Source organism: Vulpes lagopus, chromosome 7 (assembly GCF_018345385.1).
Source record: "Vulpes lagopus strain Blue_001 chromosome 7, ASM1834538v1, whole genome shotgun sequence".
NCBI classification, from domain to species: Eukaryota; Metazoa; Chordata; class Mammalia; order Carnivora; family Canidae; genus Vulpes; species Vulpes lagopus.
In genome coordinates, this window is record NC_054830.1 from 23,795,612 (window position 1) to 23,816,304 (window position 20,693).

The following is a 20,693-nucleotide window of genomic DNA, read 5'->3' on the forward strand; positions in this document are numbered from 1 at the left end:
GGGACACCTTTTCCCCCTACCTTCTATTGCAGCCAGCATTAGAATGTTGCCAAATCCCTCACCCAGCTGTTATGACTTCTTGAGTCACCCCCCTCTAGAGCAACCAGATTTGAATGCCAAGCCCAAGACAAAAACCTGTCTCAAACCAATGATGCCACATGGTTACCTAGTTGAGGGAGAAAAGGGCACAGAGAATATTTAGATGTGGAATCCATCCCATTGCTCCCTCAAATCACCAAGGTTGGCTGTACAATAGATATTCAAGTAGTCAAAACATCAAGACTAAGCTAAGCTCCTGGAAATCAGAGACTAGGTCTGAGTCATGACTTGCTCAGCTTCTAACACAGTGGGAGGTCCCTAGTTATTGGTCAATAAATGATGGTTGAATGACAGTTGGCACTTGAACAACAAAAGGACTAAAGCACCAACTCCCTGTAGAGTCGAAAATCCATGTGTAACTTTTGACTCCCCCAAAACTTAACTACTATTAGCCCACTGTTGACTTGAAGCCTTTCTGACAACATAAGCAGCAAATTAACAGATATTTTCTGTTTTATGCATTATATGTTGTATTCTCACAATAAAGTAAGCTAGAGAAAAGAAAATACTATTTTAAAAGTCATAAGGAAGAGAAAATACAGTACTATTTACAGTACCATACTGTATTTATAAAAAGAAAAATCCAGTTTCAAACCCGTTATTCAAGGGTCAACTATAATTAATGAATGAATGCTCTAGAATAACCCTGAATAAGTTTTAAATTTTAAATTAATTTTTTCATTTAAAAAATTAAATTTTTGTCCCAGTCATATGGGGGCTTCTGGGAACAAGCAGATGTGATCACTAATAAAAATAGTGCAAAAAGCTGAGTGGTTATCTTCAGGCCTCACAAGAGATTCAGGAGTTTAACCTAACTGCAAAGAAAGCTTAATTTTAGTTTTATTCTCTGCAAAAAAGCTACCATCAATCAAGATCTAAGAACCCTTAGGTGTAAAAGATGTGACCAATCACAAATTCATGTTCATACTTTGAAAGTTACTATTTATTTCTTTAAAACCCTGGAAAGTTACATTTCAGTAAAGAAGTTGGAAAGAGACACAATCAAGAAAAAGCCTTCTCTTCCAGTAATGTGTAGAAATGTCAATAACTACTAAGAGATAACAGTCTACCCGGTATGTCATTATGTCAGCACTGGGAACACTAAGACTTAAGCACAAGTCAGGGAGAATAGAGCCGAAAATCGATTAAGGAATGTGTCAAGTGGTGTAAATCCTTCTGATTTCCCTGTATAATACCACTAAGTGGTACATGTTGCTGTTTTATAGCAACATTAAAACAAATTAAAATCTAAGCCTCTCACGTTTGGATCCCAGGGAGTTTCAACTTTATGGGGAAAGGCATTCATTAGAATTCTCCTCCACCTTAAAGTGTTTGTAATTTGGTGTCAAAAATGTTTATCTGAAAAAAGGAATGTTTATATTGAAATATTTATGGATGAAATGATATAATGTCTGGGGTTTGCTTCAAAATAACCCAGGGATAGGTGTGGGGTACATCCAGATAGAAAGGAAACAGGATTGTCAATGATTGAATAATCACGGAGGTCGGATAATGGGTATCTGAGAGTTCATTTTACTTTCATATATAATTGACTTAAAAAAAAACTTTTAGCAGTATTTTATCTAAATGCATTGAACCACCATTAGGAAAGAGATGATTCTCATAGGAATATTCCTCTCTGTCCATGGAGGTGCCCCCTGCTTCTGAATGAAGGGAAATTACCACTCATCATACTGAACTTAAGTCATATCTCATTTGAGAGCTTGTTCAGGTATGTGCATGGATCCCACATTAAAGGCAGAGTTCTCAAGTACCTTATTTCAAAAATATGACTTAGTAAGGAATTTTCAACTGGCCAAAATTCTTTAAAATTCTCTTTTCCTTTAAATATAGACATTTGATAAATTCACCTTTCCAAATAAGAAGCTTATCTGACTTCAATATATTCTTCATTGGAAAACTTTCTAAAGAAATGGAAGTCTACATAGGAAAGCTTTGGAGAAGTTTAGAAAATTGTTTCTCTAGAACATAACATTCACAAGATGACCATATATGAGAATAGATCGTGTTGATATCAATTCCATCAAACTTAAGAAACTATGTCCCTGAGAAAAAGAAAATGGCTCTGGATGGTGATCACGTTTCTAGTCTACCCCACTAAAGACTGTTAGATAATGACACTGTTGAATATGGAAAGGACTCCTTTCTAAGCTTTCTGAATCTGGGGCCACCTGTGTCCTGATGGGAGAAGGCCTATATGCTGGAAAGGCCAGTGTTACAATCCTACTGATGTCACTACCACATTTGCTCCAGGTCCATGTATTCCAGAAAGAAGCTAAGCTGCTGGTCCAAGGTGAGAAACTATAAACATCACACAGGCTAGAACTAGGCCAACTCTTCTCAATCAGGGATGATTTTACCTTCTAAGGTATTTCTGGCAATATGTCTGGAGACATTTTTCATTGCCAACTGAAGGAAGGGATTGCTCTTGGTATCTGGTAGTTAAAGACCAGGGATGCTACTAAACACAATCCCCACAACAAATAATCATCCGTCCCAGTTTCAGTAGGGTTGTTATTGCAAACCCTTAGACTAGAGCAAGAGTTGTCACAATAATCCCCTCACAGGCCCCATGCATGCATGGAGAGATGAAAGTGCTAGGGGAGCAGAACACAGAGCTGGCAGGAAGAAGGGAAAGCCAGGAGCACCCATCTCCACCATTCCCAGAGCTAATCTAACCCTCATTGTGTAAATTCAGCTCCTATGGCTCTGATGAAATCTTTCACTTCTCTCCTGTGACTCCATTGCCAAAACCCTAAGTCTAGTTCTCTGCTCCTGGAAGACTGCACCACTTCCTAACTAACATGCCCACATCCAGATTTATCCTATGAGCAAAAGCCAGAGACAGTAAGATGTGGTGGTCAAGCATGTGGCCAGACTACATGACAATCCTAAGGGGTCCAAATCTCTTTTGTTATGTGACCTTGGGTGAGTACCTAACCCCTCTGTATCTCTGTTGCTTCAAACATACAATGGAGATGATAACAGTACTTATCTTAGAGGGTCATGTGAAGATAAAATAAGTTTATCTTTACAAAGCTCTTTAAAAGTTTCTGGCACAGGGTAAGTACATTGTAATTGCTTTTTTATTTTTTTCAAATTCTAATCCCATCATGTCCCGTCCCTTCAATGGATTCTTGTTCTCCTTAGGGTAAATATTGATAATCTGACTTTGGCCCTCAAGGTCCTGGCCTCTGCCACCCCTCCAACTTTAGCTATTCCTGCTCCCTGCTGTGGTCTCTGTGTTCCAGTGACACAGGCCTCCCATGAGCTAATGTTAAGTATGTCATCCCTTCTGCCACAGGGCCTTTGCAGGGATAGCCCCTGCCCCTTGGAATGTGCTCCCTCACCTGACCCTACTTACTAGCCCTACTTCTTCACGCAATGGACTCCCACTCATCCATCATATCCTGGCTCACAGATACATCCTCAGGGAGCTCTTCTACTTTCAGTACTCTCATTACTATACAAAACTTTCCTTTTGTACACACTTACCCTCACTACCATTCTGCATTCAGATTTCTAATCCTTTGATTGGACATCAAATAATTCATTCATGCTCTGGATAAGTAACTTTGACTTCACTGAATGATTTGTTTTATGAATGAGTGAATGAGTCCATGCCTGAACAAATGGCTGAGTAAATAAGGCGTGCCTGGCTTGTACCTCAGGCTAGAGTGCTATTAGAGTAGTTACTGCTCAGAGCTGCAATGCCTTTAGCTTTATGGAAATCCCAAATGTTCAGAGCTTGGGTGAAAGGAGGCTACTCATGGCCTGGAGGCAGCTGACTTGTACTCTGGCCAGGATGCCCTAGAATGATCTCTTTCTTTCTATCTCAAGAACCTCTTCTCTTCTCAGTCAAGCCAACATCCCCAGGCCTGAAGAATAGGAGAAAAATTGTTTTCCCTTGTATGTGGAAGGAGCAAGAGGCTGTTTTCACTAGTCCTAAGACTAAGACTGACTCTGGGCACATCAGCCCTACATCTTTCTGGGGTTGGGGCAGCAGCCGTCATTCATATTGAAAGGTCATTTGGAAGCCAAGTGTTTTTAGAAAAACCACAGAATGGCAGTTTTGTTTCAGTGTTTTGACTTAAGCATCAAGCAATCTGCTTCTTTTTCCAAAATTACTTAATATGGGAAATGTAAACATTTTCTAACATCACTTTCTCAAATCATCCTAACAAATCTCACACATGTGACCATAGCACCATGGCCTTCCCTATTATACCAGTCCAGGTCTGGCTGAAGACAGAATTCACCACAGATGGGTCCAATGAGGAGACTTCAATGAAAGTCTACAGAGGAGAGGTGGGCAGGGTTAATAAAACAAACAAGACATGGTGAGACACCCAGAAATTGCCAATAGTGGGCTGCCATTTCTGCGCCTTGGGGTGAGGGGCAAAAGGAAACATGAATTCATCTTAGTGCCAGCAGGAGCCATGGAGGGAGCATTGCTGAGAAGAAGCTGAAGTCATGGAGAGAAGTCTACCTCCAGAGACATGTCCACAAAGCAGGAAGGCAACAAGGAGGAAACTCTCTAGCTTTTTTCTCCTTCCAACTTCCCATATCCTATAGTGGCTCCTATTTGTCTTGAACCTGACCAGGAGTCAGCCAGCAAGGGAACCCTAGAAATGTACCCCATGGAGGGCAGCTTCCCAGGGCACAGCTTCCCCTCCCAAAGAATGCAGGTGGTAGGAAAGAGCAGAGGATAACCACTGGGCACACCCAACCCCATGTTGCCTTAGAATAAAGCCTTAGCTAATGAGAGTCTTAGAAATGTATCAAATGGAAGGTTTTCCAAGAAAACTTCCAGAGATGGAGCCAAGAGGAAAAAGAAGCTCCAAGCTCAGGGCTCATGAAATGAACACACAAACACCAATTTCAAAATAGAACAGAAAGACAGTAATTTAACTTTTATCATAACTGCATGCTGGCACTAGCTGCAGTGCACTCTGCAAATCTCTTCAAGTAAGTGAAATGTAGGGTATGAGTAATAACAGATTCTCAAAGTTGGCCACAGCCTCTTGCAGGTTCGAATTAAGATCCCAGGGATATTGGCTTAACCCAAAGATCAAGTCAAACACTGCATTTCAATTTTCACAATCTGTTGGTTCCCAAATTCCATGACTGGAAAACAAAAGACCTTGGCCATACTTGATTGGCGGTTTGGCTTCAGGCTATAGTTCTCAATTGTTTTGCTGCTGGTGAACTGACTAGTCTTCTCTCAACATTTCATTCTCCAGACAAGATTTCCAGAGCCAGGCCCTTCTCTTCTCCAAACATGTGTGTACATGCATGTGTACACACACACACACACACACACACACACACACACACACACTACTCCTTCCCAGGGTGCTTGGCCTGCCTCCTGCCCAAAGGTCAAAATTAAAATCTAGCAAGACAACCATTATGCTAAGAAAATCCAGAAAATATTTTGAACCCCATTATTTTGTAGGGTATCAGAACAAGGGCAGGAAAGGGAGGGGAAGGGAAGAAGAGGAGAGAGGACAGTAGTTAGAAGTAAAGGAAAGAAGGAAGAGAAAAAGGACAAGAAGGGGAAGTCTGGGTAGAAGAGAAGGCAGGGATGGCCAAGGTAGAGGGAAAGGAGGAAGAGGCAGCTAGCAGGAGGCAGAGTATAACTTTCATCAGCATTCATTCATTCCTTCAACACACTTTTATTAAATGCTTTCCAGGGATCCAGAACATTCAAAGCCTTTCCCATCTCCACGCTATGCCTTGTCCTATAACTCTATATGTCTTCACTAACTTGGAGCCTTTGAGATGTTCTCTTCCAGTGAGGATGTAGATATTTACCTGTTCGCCCTCCATCTCTTCAGGGTTCAGGCTTCCCTTGATTATATCTGGACTACATTTTATCTATGCAAAGAAGATACTACAGGAAGACAGAAAACCCTTTAAGTTGGGATTTGCCCTAACTTCTGCCCTTCAGAGTTCTGGCAGGCAGCTGGCATCTGGGCAACAGTCTATTTTCCATTGATGCTCCTAGCCTCTGCTCTGGCATACATTCTCCCACCTTTGCAGTGTCCTCATTTTTCTTCTATCCTTTTTGCTCTAAACAACCATTGCAAGAAGTAGTCCCTAGCAAAACACCTAGCTCCTCAGAGGGATGTAGTAAAGAAGGGAACAATTGGAAGAGAGGAACAAAAACGGAGAGAGAGGGGCATCAATTTATAGAGCTGGCTAGAGGACTAGCCTATTGATAAATGTCCACTTTCATACCTTCAATTTATAGCTGGGCAAACTGAGGACCAAAAAGAACCACAGATTAAAGAATGATGGAACACCAGAGCTAGAGAGGTATTCATCATCTGTTGACCAGTAGGCATGGATGGATCAAGTCTTTTGTATCTTAGTGAGGATTTATGTTTTATAAGGACTACAGTCTCCTGGGGATTTGGATATGAGACTTGTGCCAATTTCACTGGGGACCTCCATGGTGAGCTGTTCTATAGTCCTAAGATAGCAAGCCAGAGTCAAGAATTCAAAGTCATTTACACAAAACAGGAAATCCCAGGCCACCAAACCCTCTGGGCCAAGATCATGATTCTCAATGGGGAAAACCTATGTAAGTCCCCTTTGAAAATAAGTCAAATTAAATGAGAGATGAGATCCTACAAAGCTTTTTTCTCTTCCCAAACTTATACGCCAGCCTCCTTAAAAAGGGAGGCTAGTTATGGGTTTTGTCAATGTCCACTGTTGGCATTTGGAATTGGATCATTCTTTCGTGTTATAGAGGCTGTCCTATGTTCAGGAGCACCCCTGGTCTCTACCCATTAGATGCCAGAGGCAACTCCCCTCTAATTGTGACAACTACAAATGGCTCCAGACTCTGCCAAATGTCCCCCAGGGGGCAACTCAACCCCAGGCAGAAACCTACTATTTAGATAATCATAGACTATTAATGTGGTCATCTAAGTCCAAAGCCTTGTTCACCGTTGGAGAGACTGGGTCAGTCTGGCTTCAGCTCACTCAGCTATAACTGGCAGATTTAGGCTGTGAGTTCAAGTCCCAAGACCCCAGCTCACTGGACTGAATTCACAGAAAATTCTTGTTTTAGGACTTGATGCATGATCCTGGCTGTACCATCTGGCCCTTGGTTTCTCTTTGTGTGATATAGCTGCCCCATCCATTGCATCCTGAGGCTAAACCTGGCAGTAACCCCCACAGCATTAGATCAAGTACTTAAAAAAATTCCTCCAACAGGATGTTGCTCTTGGACTGGAAGAAGGACCACAACTGTCCCCTTTGACTTGCTGTGCTTTATGAGGTTGGAAGGCCTGTACATTTCTCTTTCCCTGTCTTAATGGCTGACCTTTCCTAGCCCCCATGAAGCTGCTGTGAGGATGGAGATAACATAAAGTATGGTGGTTGAAATTATTTAAGCTCCTCAATTCACAAGCATTTAGATTATTTAACTGCTGATTATGATTATTTAAGCTGAAAGATTATACTGCTTTAGCTCAGAAAATGTTTGTATTTCCATTAAAAACCACCAGGCCAAGGGTCCTTTTGACTGACATTTTTCACTATTAAAACTATACATATAGTGCATGTTTTTGACAAGAAGACAGTGTGTGACTATTTTGTTTTAAGATAAGGAAGCTGACTTCAAAGGCCTTTTCCAATTAGCTCCCTCTCTCCCCGCTCCCTCCCACCACCACCCCAGCCTGCTGTCCTGCACCCCAGAGGCAAATTGGAAGAAGCACCTATTTGCCCATTGCCTTCTACTATTTAATCAAAACCAGTCCCGCCATTCCCACACTTAAAATTCTTACAACAAAATCTAAATTCTTCGCTCAGAGACAGTGTGCTCAATGTTAAGATCATGGACTATAGTATTAAACAGACTTTCATTTGAGTTCCAGATGTCTGAGACTCAGTTTCTGCATCTACATAGTGGGGATAATAACACTTCCCAGCTCACAAGAGGTGGCAGCAATGTGCCCCTGCCTGACATGTAATAAATACTTAATAAAAGTTTACTGGTCATAGTAATTCCATCACCCAAAATCTTGCATGCACTGAATAGTATATATGCCTGGGCTAGTTTAATTCTCTGAAGGCATGTCAATCAGAGATAGTACATTCCTTAAGGTAGGGAGAGTAAAGGGCTCTTGATTCTACCTGACATGCAATTTAACAAGTGATTCTTTCCCTATAATGATTTGTGAAACATGTCTCTGTTTGGCTAATATCTTTTTCATCTAAAGAGTTTTATGACAAATAACAATGTACAAAAATACACAAAAATTCTATTGTGGTCTAATTCTATCAGAGAAGACCATGTCCTAAACCAAGTGGTCATTTTTGGCTTTTGGCAGTTTCTGCATATAAACAAAGTTCCTCAAGGAAAGAACAAAGAAAATTCCAGCATTTCCTAAATATCATCCATGTTTCACGTCATTTGTTTAGTGAAATTATGGATAGAATTCCATATTTGAAGCACTGTGATCACCCTACTGTCCTCTCTCTGGGGATGGAAATTCCTTTCATGGCACCCAGAATAAGTGTTTCTTGCTCACACAAGAATTGCTGACATACCCTGCAAGCTGCCCCCACAGGCTACAGAGTCCTACTACTACAAAGTTCTACAGAACACAGAAGAAAGGTCTTCCTCCTCTTAAATTCTATACCTCAGCTCTAGCACAATCTTTTGTTTTTGTTTTTTTTTTTTAAAAGGTGGTAGCTTTATTTTTTTAATTTTTATTTATTTATGATAGTCACACACAGAGAGAGAGAGAGAGGCAGAGACATAGGCAGAGGGAGAAGCAGGCTCCATGCACCGGGAGCCCGATGTGGGATTCGATCCCGGGTCTCCAGGATCGCGCCCTGGGCCAAAGGCAGGCACTAAACCGCTGTGCCACCCAGGGATCCCTAGCACAATCTTTTGAAGCAACATACATCAAGCCCACTTCTTTTCCTATGTGTCACCCCCTTAACGGTTGAAGGAAGCACATGCTTCTTGGCCTTCTCTAAGCCTAACACAGTTTGCCCATCAGCTATCCCAACTAAGACAACAGGTATTCCTGAACCTGTTTACTCACCACATGTCTCCCCCATAGTTTACCAATGTTGATAGCCAGAAACGAATTCAGATATATACTGGACTGAATGCATGAATATAAGTAAATGTCTATTAGAAAGACCATCTCTGGAAGTGTAGGTGGAATGTGGTCTGCATGTGCTCAGTGAAATGACATATCAATCAACACATTTTTTTCATAGTTTGTTTATTTTGGCAAATACTACTAATTGCTGCCAATCTGCTTCCTTCCTGTGTTGGTACTGGGTTCCCTGAATGTTAACTGGACATAGAGCTACCCAGTGAATGGCTTCATTTCCCTGATTGCCTTGCAGCTAAGTGTGACCACATGACTTCATCACTGGCTGATGGGCTCCTTCCCCTGCACTAGTTCCTGCACCTATAGAGAATGAAAGAAATGGAAGAATCTGTGTCCTGATTTGTTCACTTAGAACAGTGGTTAGATTTGTGCCTAAGGCACAGAACAGTCCTTGTACGGAATGGATGCTTCTTGAATGAACCATTATGACTGAGGTGCCAATGGATGGCCTGTGTGACTTAAAGAGTGGGTAGGTTCCTTTCTCCTTCCTCCTTTCTGCTGACTGGAATGTGGACAGGATGGTTGGAGCTGAGACAAAAATCTTGCATCAAGGCTGAAAGCCATACACTTGATGGCAAAGCATTAAGACAGAAGGAGTAGAGGTCCCCAGTGACTACATGGCTACTTGTATGAGCTTATGAAATGTGAGGTTTTCTGTTCCTTGCACTTAAAGTTAATTAGACCATTCTACTATTCTAAAGTTATTTTCTTTGTAGTTAAGTTTTACTAACCCACTATACACTTTGTGTATAGCAGGTCTTTTCTCATCCACTAACGGCTCTAACGTACCAACTTCAGGGTATAAGAGAAAAACAGAAATCACAAGTGATAAGCAACTGTGCATTTATGTGACTGCCTGCAGTGCAAACCACAATCAATGTTGGATGAGCAGTTCTTAGTGACATTTATTTCCTCTCTCCGTCATGTGTCCTCAACCATTGCAGGAAACCTGGAAAGCTGCAATGAGCTTCATTGGTGTTCTAGCTGACTCACCTTACTTTTCACACTGAGCAGGTAATAAATAGAAACAACCAGACAAAGTAGGACATTCTACAACACATTGCCATTAGTATTTAATATTTTTTTGTATTAGACATGTCAAAGTTTTTCTAGATAAACCACTGGATACAGAAAGGATTTCATTGTGACAAAAAAAAATGTTGAAAGCATAAGGCTAATTTGGAATTTGAAGACAGAATCTGTATATGTGAACTATGTGTTTACCTAACATTAATATGTAACATGACATTATATATTCACACATATATACATAAATACACACATACATATATGATCTTTTACTACTTAAAAATAACTTTCTCATAAATGCATAATTTCATTCAATCCCCATAACATCTCTGTAAGATGGTGCAACTGAGATTACCAATTTTAAGTAATGGATGCCTTCAAAACTCCTCTCCCAGGCTTCATTTATCCTGTTCAAATTGCCAAGCACTTAGGATTCCTCCCTAAAGAAATATGATTTGTCTTTTCTCATGCTGGCATGAAGTAAAGAATAAATTGATTTTATCATTTTCTGCACCCTGTCTCTCCTTTGAAGAGTACTTACCTAATGAGTGGCTCTCTCAAAAAGGATCCTAGATCAAAGAGGCCTACAGGATAATGCCTTGGAATAAGCTGCTGCCTTACCTCACTGTAAACTTCCTAAAATAGCTCAATATATACAAAGGCTTTTGAAGCTATCTGGAGAAAATGTCTAAAATGCAACAATACCCAGTAAAGCAAGATGGATCTTAGAATATCATCAGATGAGTTAAAAATGTACAGGTTTCATTAAAATCTTTACATAAGCACAAGAAATCACCAAAAGTCTAAAATACACATTTCAAATCATGTAACTATTGACCAGCTCTCTATACTCTCACTCATTCTGTATTTAAAACTAAATTGAACATATCAGTCAGCCTCACTGTCTTCCTATTAAATTATATTCTAGTTTAAGTCATCTAAGCAAGTGATACAGATAGATTTTTAAGTACTGTATCTCATGGCCTCCAATTCCTTTTAGCCACAGATACCAAATTCACTTGTCACAAGTTAGATAATTGCTCTTTGGTTAATGAAATGTAAGCTTATTAACCAGCATTATAAAACCAAATATATAGAATGATGTTCTTAATATTATTTTAGTAAAATTCTTTTTAAATAGGAGCAAAGGCAGCAAAGAGGAAGCATTAGGAAATGTTGTAGGTTTTAGATTTTTTTTTTTTAAAGAATAATCCTATGCACAAGGAAAAGTGAATGTTGTGCTCTTCTATGGAAATGCAGGGTTGGGGGGCACCTGGATGGCTCAGTGGTTGAGTGTTTGCTTTTGGCTCAGGTCATGGTCCCAGGGTCCTACATCAAGACCTATATCAGGCTCCCCACAGGGAGTGTGCTTCTCCTTCTGCCTATGTCTCTGCCTCTCTCCCTCTCTGTGTCTCTCATGAATAAATGGATAAAATCTTTAAGAAAAGAAAAAAAAAAGAAGGGAAAAGAAAAGAAAATGCAGGGCTGGAGCACCCAGCCAAACTCTTGGTTTTGGCTCAGGTCATGATCTCAGGGTCCTGAGATTGAGCATCAAATCAAATTGAGCACATCAGGCTCCATGTTCAGCAGGGAGTCTGCTTGAGATTCTCTCTCTCTCTCTCTCCCCCTCTGCCCCTCCCCCTGCTGGTGCACTCTCTTTCTCACACACAAATAAATAAATATTAAAAATAAATATTAATTAAATAAATAAGTAATAAGGTCTTCATAAATAATTAAATAAATATTTAAAAAAAGAAAGAAAGAAAGAAAGAAAGAAAGAAAGAAAGAAAGAAAGAAAGAAAGAAAGAAAGAAAGAAACTGCAGGGTTGGGGACTATTAGTTCCTCCCAGTGTGGGAATAATGATTGGCAATTAGAACACTAACCAATAAAGACCAAACTAAATGAGGTGCTCTTAGGGGGAAGAATCCTACATGAAATACAGTCAAAGGCTCTCTTTTGACTTGTAGTTAGGTTTATAGGAAGTTACACTGCATTTTCCATGTCCTTCTTTACCCCAAAGATCTGCAAGAGTTCTTCTCTTTGGAATAGTTTTCTAAGTGTAATTCCAGATTTCTTTGGTTACAGGAAAAAACTATTTTACTCGTCTATCTATTCGTTTACTGATTTATTTATTAGTTCATTTTATTTCCTCCATTCATTTAAACTGCAAGCTTGATCAGGTAGGATTTTCTGTTTGTCTACTTATAACAGTACCTGCCAGGTAGTAGGTGCTCAATGAATATTCATGACATGTTGAGCTAATTCATCCTTTCATTCCTCAAAAGTTTTTAAAAAAATGCCTACCACATGACAAGTTCTACATATCCAATATTAAAAAGAAATTCTACTGTAAATAAAACTAACTCATGAGAAATATTTGTTATAGGAATCAAGCAAAATTTTCTCATTCTAAAGTCAATCTAATTTAAACTAAGAAGATAATTCCCTGCCCTGCTCCAGGAGAATGAGAGGGAAAAATATAGACTAGTATGGCACATGTCCCAAAGTATTATAAACAAAACAAAATTCTGGTTATAAATGAAAGAGCTGGGTTGTGGGGGTAGCTATCAAAAGGTAGCACAAGGCATCTTTGTAATGATGGAACAGTTCTATATCTCGGCTGTTATAGTGGTTACATGAATTTACACATGTGATGAAATTGCATATAAATAAATATGTACACACATACAAGTGCACATAAAACCAGAGAAATCTGAATAAAGTTGGTAAATTGTACTAATATCAATTTGTTGGTGTGCTATAATTATGAAACATCTTACCATTGAGGAAAATGATTTCTTGTACCTGCATATTAATCTATAATTACTTAAAAATAAGTTAAGAAAACAGAATAGCAGAATACTTATCAAAACATTCTTTATATTGGCCAAACATTGGAACCAAGATAAATGTCCAATAAAGAAGCGAACATAAATGACAGTATATTTTAAAAATAATACAATTCTATGTTTGTAGCATGGAAAGGTGTTCATCATCTAGTAAGCAAAAGAAGCAGGATTTACAAAATACAAGAATACTCGAATTGTGTTAGAAAATATAGACCAAAAAAAAAAAAAAGTAAAGACTATTTGTAAAGGTGTGCACCAAAATACCATCAGTGTCTGCCTCTGCATAGTAGGATCATAGGTGATTTTCTTTTTAATTTTGCTTCTTCATATTTCTTCATTTTTCTTTTCTAAAAGGAACACTATTACCAGATGAAATATCTAAAATGCTGTCTGTGCTGTGTATGGGGCTCAGGTGAATTCTGTGTAGCCCTGAACAAAAACCAAGACAAGTGAGATTACATGGAAAGCCATTTTGGTTCCATATAAGAACCAGTGAGGTACCTGCCAGAGCCCACAACTTCCAACAAGAATGGTGTTCACCAGAGCCTGGTGAATTCCCTATTAGTAATTATGTGGGTAGGAGTCTGGTTTATGCACACTGGGAGGTTGGACCCAGCTGCTTTCCAATTTTAAAACTCTGTGCCATTTGATTTTACAACGAATTTAACAGACACCACCTTTCATTTCAAAAGCCCCTTTTATGTTTCAAAGCACTTTCACATATGCTGGTTTATATTCATTTCAGTTCAGTACTTAAAAAAAAAATCCTGTCTGTACAACAATTACATAGAGTAGGCAAGGCGGTTATTATCACCTCCATGTTACTGAAGAGAAAAGTGAAATAACCAGAGAGTGATCTCCTTGAAGGAGATCATATTTATATCTTAACTTACCCATAACATATCCCACCTCCTTTCTCTTGACTCATGGTCCTACCCCTCTGTCCTCTAACACTATATAGTCTCTCCCCACCAGGGTTTGGAAGTAGATAGACTTCACCTAATGTTGCTTACATGATGCCTGCCAATTGAAAGAAAACCAATAATGCTCGGCACAGAATGATAGTAAATACGGGCAGGGATATATCCATCTGATTGTTTCCACTAACCTACACTGACTCAGTTAGTGTCCAGTAACCAATATGTCAACTCAGTTTAAAAATCAAGATTGATCAAACTAGCTGGTTGACATGAATAGCCCAGGAGGCCCCTGAATCAAGTTGAAGTTGTTGGTCAATATAATTGCCTTGTACCTGTGTCCCTATGGTCCTGGGAAGGAGCCCATAAGTGAGGCTTCTGGGCCAGTTAAATAGTGAATAGAGTCCATATTGGGCTTAATGAAGCAGGGCTTTGTTACTCTTACCAAAGGAATTAACAGAAGAATTCTGTATTTATTTTGCAGTGGCAGAAGATTAAGCACTTGAGCAATAATATGGCAATTCACCAAAAGAGGTCTTAGTTAGGTGCTATCTGAAATCATGAAATTAAGTGGGAAAACATACACACGGAAAAGGTTTATATGTTTAAGAAAAATAAATCCAAATTTTAGATAAATGATACTCTTCACAAAGTATACTAAACAAATGACATATTTTCATTGGCTGATAGCGTCATTTACACACATATATCATTTTCCTTGTGCCAAGCCCTCCTGAGTGCCTCTCCTCTCAAACACCCCACCAAAGTCATTATAGGAGGAAACAGAAGGGCCAGCGATGTTAAGGTCATTTCCCCTAAATCATACGGCCGCCAAGTGGAAGAAACTGGATTCCAACCTAGATCTGATGACTCCCAAACCAGTGTGTTTCACCATTACTTGCTCTCTCAAAATGCTGAAAGTATATGTCCTTTTTATAAACAGGAAGTAATGGAAGTTTCCTTTAAAAGTCATAATAAATCACTCCAAGAGATAAAGAGTTAACTTGGGAATAGCTGGAGAACAATGAGAGAAACTAGGCTGAACTTCATACATCACAACACACAAGGAGGCAGAAGTGGGACTGGTGAATGGAAAAGAATAAAGCCTCACGGAATCAATGGACTGCTATTGTTAATAAATTATTGATCAAGCTGGTAATGTCATAGCTGTTTGAAATACTTTTCTTCTTAGCTACAATAAATCTAGTCTTTGCATTCAATCTATTCACTCATTCAATAAACAATTATTGAGCATTTACCATATGCTGCTGTTCTAGGCAGTCTGTTATCCACAGTGACTCAAAGCAAACCAAGTTCCAGGCTTGGTGGAATTCACATAAGCTCCATGAGGAAATAAGACAGTAGAAAGGGAGCTTGAAGTAGAAGATTTCAGTTTTAATCCTGGCCAGATGGCCATAAGCAAATTATTTGAAATCTCTCTGAATCTCAGTTCACTCACTTCTAAACTAAGGATAATAATATCTGTTTCTATTATACACTGTTTAATTAGGAAAGATGCAAATTTATGCATTAAAAATACTTATTCTTTGGTATTGGAGAAACTGAGGTAGTTGACAAGGAATAAAAGTTTTGTCCTCATTATTAAATCGTTTAAAATATTTCATTCCATATTTTCCATGATCTAAGCTTTCTGGGTTTAATGTTAACCATGTGTAAGACTTGTGGGGTCAGGATAAGGTCATGCTTCCATACCTAGCCACCAATTTCAAAGTCTATGTTACAGGCTTAAGATGCCATAATTATGTACGTTTTCCTTATTGTGGAAGGAAGTTAAATTATATCTTAGTGATTATTTCATCTTAATTTATATAGAGAGATGCTGCTTCTTGCCTACTTCTTTAGAAATGGATCCATAGCAAGTGATTATTTTTAAAAACTTTGAATAATTTTCTTTCCTATGTTCTTCCATGGTAATATTATTTCATTGTAAGAATGAAATAAGAGCTAGGTGGAGATGGGTGTGTCACAGGCCCACAGGAAGGATCACTGCCCAGCATGAGGCCACACTTTATTGATTAAATCAAAGAAAGAGATTGGTTCCAGTTTCCCCATATCCCTCACCTACCCTACCTTTGGGTGAGGGGGAGGAGGTGGCAGTGGGATTTCCAAGTCTGTTTTTATCACCCAGCAAATCAGAGTCCTTGCTTTCTAAACAAAGAGGTGCCAACCTTGAGACTCTATGAAAGCCAACACAAGCTACACATTGTACACATGTGAAAAGAATATAATTAGCAAAGTTATAGTCACAATTAGGAAATACCTCCTCAGAAAAGTTTCCACTTAACTTTAAGCAGCACTCAAATTACTATTGTGCTTAATGAGGACTCTGTCTCTTGGCCAGCTCAAACCTTTGAGACAAATCTAAGAATAATAGCGCCATCCACAAAACACAGACGCACAAAATTTAATGCTGAATTTTTTTTAATAACAGATATGAAAAATGTGCAAATTGGGACATGGAAGCTATAATTTAAAAAAATATAAGAAGCAGAGTCACAAAAATGAACAGTTAAGTGTTGGCTAAATTATTCTTTCTTCAAGCTCTTTCTTTGTCTTCTATAGACTTTCTTTCCCCATCCCTAAAGAAAAGTTAGAAAAGAGAAACTAGGAAAACAAAAATGGATACTCACTTCATCTCCAGGATCTCCTCCAGCTGTTTTCTCCTTTCTATCCGGAGATTGGCCAAATGTGCTTCTTTTTCAGCCAGGGACTGCTGTGTGGAGGCCAGGCGTGCCTTGGTAGCATCCAGTTCCTGTCTGGTCTTCTCCAATGCATTCATCAGTTCCTCTATCTGAAAGGCACATCGAATGGTGTGTTATTTCTCCTTCATTTAAGCACCAGGACTTCCTTGCTAGCCTATATACTGACAATAGACACAAAGGAATCATAGCCATCCTTGAACAGGGCACTGTATCTTAGAGCTCATTCTTTCTTTGTCGCTGGTTGAAAATAAATGTTTCAAACACAAGTAATGTCCAAATTTATCCAAAGTTCTTATTCAATTGGATTGTCCAATAACCTTTATAGAAACTATTTATATATTTATTAGAAGTGGAAGGTAACTGGCTTGACCCAATTTCAACCTGTGTTTGGCAAAAAATCTCAGATACTGCCTCACAGTTGGCGGAAGGGAACACTCAAAATGCATTTGCCCAGCACAATATACTTTTGTGTGTAGGCCCCAGAGTATTCTGACAGGAAGTTAATCTACGTGTTTCAGATTCATTCATGTTTTAACCTATCAAAGCATTGTTTGGCAAAAGCGATTTGATGTCCAAGGGGCCTCAGGAGCCCCCTCTCACCTCACCTCCCTGCCTCATATTCAGGAAGTAAAGTTTGGCCAAAGGTAAACAGAATTCCAGCCACAAAAGGTTCAAGTTTGGTTTGCCCCTGAAGTTTGAGAGGGTTCTAAACTTGAAATAAATGACATGTAACTTTTATAGGGTGCTAATACACCATAGAAATAAGCCAGACTATCAAATATCCAGGATTTTTAGCCAGGTCCCAAAAAATTGGACCAGGGAGCCCCAAGGCAAGGCCTTATCCTCCCCAAACCATTGGGGGCTTTTAAAAGCCAACACACAACAAAGAGGGCTGGTGTTTACAATTCTGTTCCAGAGACTTCCGTGGAGCGAGCCAGTGAAATGCCATCCCTTGCACAGATGCAGGCCGCATCCACCCTGCTGATTTAAAACCATGGTTCCAGGAAGTTTCTAGATTCCAGGGTTGATATTTGGGTTTCTAAGCTACCCCCCCTTCCAGCTGAATTTGGCAGAATGGGATCATCCATCACTAAAGTCAACAAAATGCCCTTCAAAATGTGTCAATGACATGTTAGGTTGCAATTCATAAAGAATTTCTACACAATTTCTTCAGTTTTACATGGAATTTTTTCAGAATAAGCATTAGAGTTCACATCCAAGGTAAATTACATGCTCTTAGGATTCAGAAAACCTTCCATTTTTTTCCCTGATAAAAAGAGGAATTTGATGACCATATAATGTAAGTCAAAGCCAAAACCAAAAATAGTTTAAAAAGCAAGGAATATGACGGTTAACCATGGAAGTCCCAGAACCACACCTGCTTAAGTGTAGAATAAATAGTATTATTCTTTAACTTTAGAAATATACAAAATTTAAAAAACAATTGTAATAATTTCTGATGTAAATTTATAGAATATTATAAGTATGACTAGCAGATCTTCTGCAAAGCAATGCTTTAGTGAGACTGAAGCAGATATTTTTCCTCCTTCCCTCCTCCCATTTTTGATAGCAGTGTAAAAAAAGATCAGAACTATGTTCATTCCAAGTACCAACTCAGATTTAGTCTGCCTAACTCTCTATAGGATGGCCTATGTCCTCATGACCCCATTTCCTTTCATAAATTGCTCTCTATTCTGAATGCACTACTGATCCCAGAGAAGGACACTATCCAGGATTCTCACCAGCTGAACTCTCTCTCATTAAGTTGAAGCTGACCTGTCTGCAATCTACAGACACAGAGCTGCTCCACTGGGTTTCCAGGTATTTAATTCACCTGCCACTTTACTGCTTGGGGCCAGCCTCAGCTAGTTTTATGTTAACTCAACTTTCACGATTACACTTTTAGAGTAGTGATTTGCAGTCTTCCTTGGTCATTTCAGCAATAACCATATAGAGAAACCTGGGCGTCTAAGAGATGCAGTCCAGAGTTTCTACTGATGGAGATACCATTGGCTTCCAGCATCAACAACTCCCAGTATGAGGTGAGACTGCTATTCTCAACACCTTGCAAGCAGAGTCTCCAATAGTTTCCTAGGCCATGGCCACCACTCCTCCAAAATCACATACCCCAGGCCAGAGAGTATTGCACACTGAGAGCCACTGGGGGTCACTGGCCTCAGACACACAGTTCTAGTCTTCACACGGCCACTGTTTCTCTCTGTGACTGTACAAATGATCACTTGATTCTTTGAGTCTCAGTTTCCTGGGTGATGCCCATGATACCTCCTGTATTAAACATCTACTAGAGTTCTGCCAACTATTTCTTTTGACACGAAATCAGGAGCATTAAAAAAGCAAGTAATATTCTCCCTGTTGTGGTGGTCATTAGAGTGGTTCACAATATTCCCGTTCTCCTCTTTAGGGGCACGTGGTACAGCTACACTTTGCCCCTCCATTTTAATTGGGCTGAGGTTCTGGCCAATAAAATCATTGTCATTTCCAGGTAAAGCATCTAAGTGCTAGTATTCAACCCCAACCCTCCCTTTTCCCTGTGACTATAAAAGTGTGTTTCAGATGGTGTCTCCTTCAGCCTGAGTCTCTGAGTGACCACAACAAAGCCCAAGGCCAACCCATATCACCTAAGCAAGGTATAAACCTCTTTTGTTATACACCTTGAGATGATGGACTGTCTGTTACCACAGGCCAGGTAAACTGTCACACTTCTTATCAAGTGCCCTACACCTGCCTCCATCTCCCCACCACCAGTCCCCTCTCATCAAGAAAGAAAACTGCTTTTCACTCTTGCTATACCATGGAAACTCTATACTTGCACCACTGGTATCTTCCTTCTTGCCACATGTCTTTTTTTTTTTTTTAAAGATTTTATTTATCTATTTGAGAAGAGAGAGAGAGAACATGAACAGAGGGAGGGACAGAGAGAGGGATAAACAGACTCCCTGCTGAGCAGAGAGCCTGACATGGGGCTCAATCCCAGGACCTGAGATCATGACCTGAGCTGAAGGCAGATGCTTAACTGACTGAGCCACGCAGGTGCCCCCAACATATCTTTTCATAAGGTATAGTTTGCACAGCCAACTTTTTCCTCTCATTTGATATAACATTTTAACCATGTATATGTAACTTGTGCCTTAAAAAGGCCCATGTTAGAATCCTAGCTCCATCACTTACTATGTGACTGACACAAGTTCCTACATCTCTTTCAGCTTCAGTTTCCCTGCCAGGAAACACAGAACCAGGCTGCTTATTCTGTTCCATGTTTGTGGGCAGTAAATGAGATGACGTAGCCTCTATATTATTTATTCTTTTCTAACTGATGTCAATAAAATAATTTTTCTTCTTAATGAGAATAAAGTACACTCACTGTACAAATTGTAAAAGATACAGATATAAACATTTAAAATTTCTCTTTTTAAGATAAAATAATGACATCCTTTTTCATTAAGATCACCCAAAATCCTGCTACCTGGAAATAAACAATATACACATTTTGTTATAATTTCTCCATTTCTCTCTCTCCATCCGTGTATGTATAACTGGGATGCTATATACAATTTCCCAAACAGTTTTCAATAAATGTATCATGAGAATTTCCCCCCTTGTAATTAAATAGCCCTTTGTAATAGATTTAATGGGTTAGTGGGGTCATATCCATCCAACATTTCCCTAAAATCAACTCTTACCTTGGGTTCTCTGAAGCTCTCTTTTAGATTGGGAACCTATTTCCCATGTTTCTTTTGTAAATTCTTCACCTTCCTGCAGTCTATAATTGGATCCTTCCTCTTATTACTCTGTCCTAGAAACATTTTCATCATCCACGTGTATCCTTAGGAGAAGAACTGAGTCTGTTTCCACAGCTCTCACATATGCATAGATACCTTTCAAACTTT

At 39.4% G+C, this 20,693-nt stretch overlaps 1 protein-coding gene across 1 annotated transcript in view; it reads right to left on the minus strand.

Annotated features, from left to right (window-relative positions):
* Positions 1 to 20,693, minus strand: part of ERC2 (ELKS/RAB6-interacting/CAST family member 2) — a 907,564-nt gene that overhangs the window by 338,687 nt on the left and 548,184 nt on the right. The window contains exon 14 of the mRNA XM_041762409.1: positions 16,714 to 16,874. Within this exon, the coding sequence (XP_041618343.1) occupies positions 16,714 to 16,874 (161 nt within the window). The remainder of the gene's footprint in view (positions 1 to 16,713; positions 16,875 to 20,693) is intronic.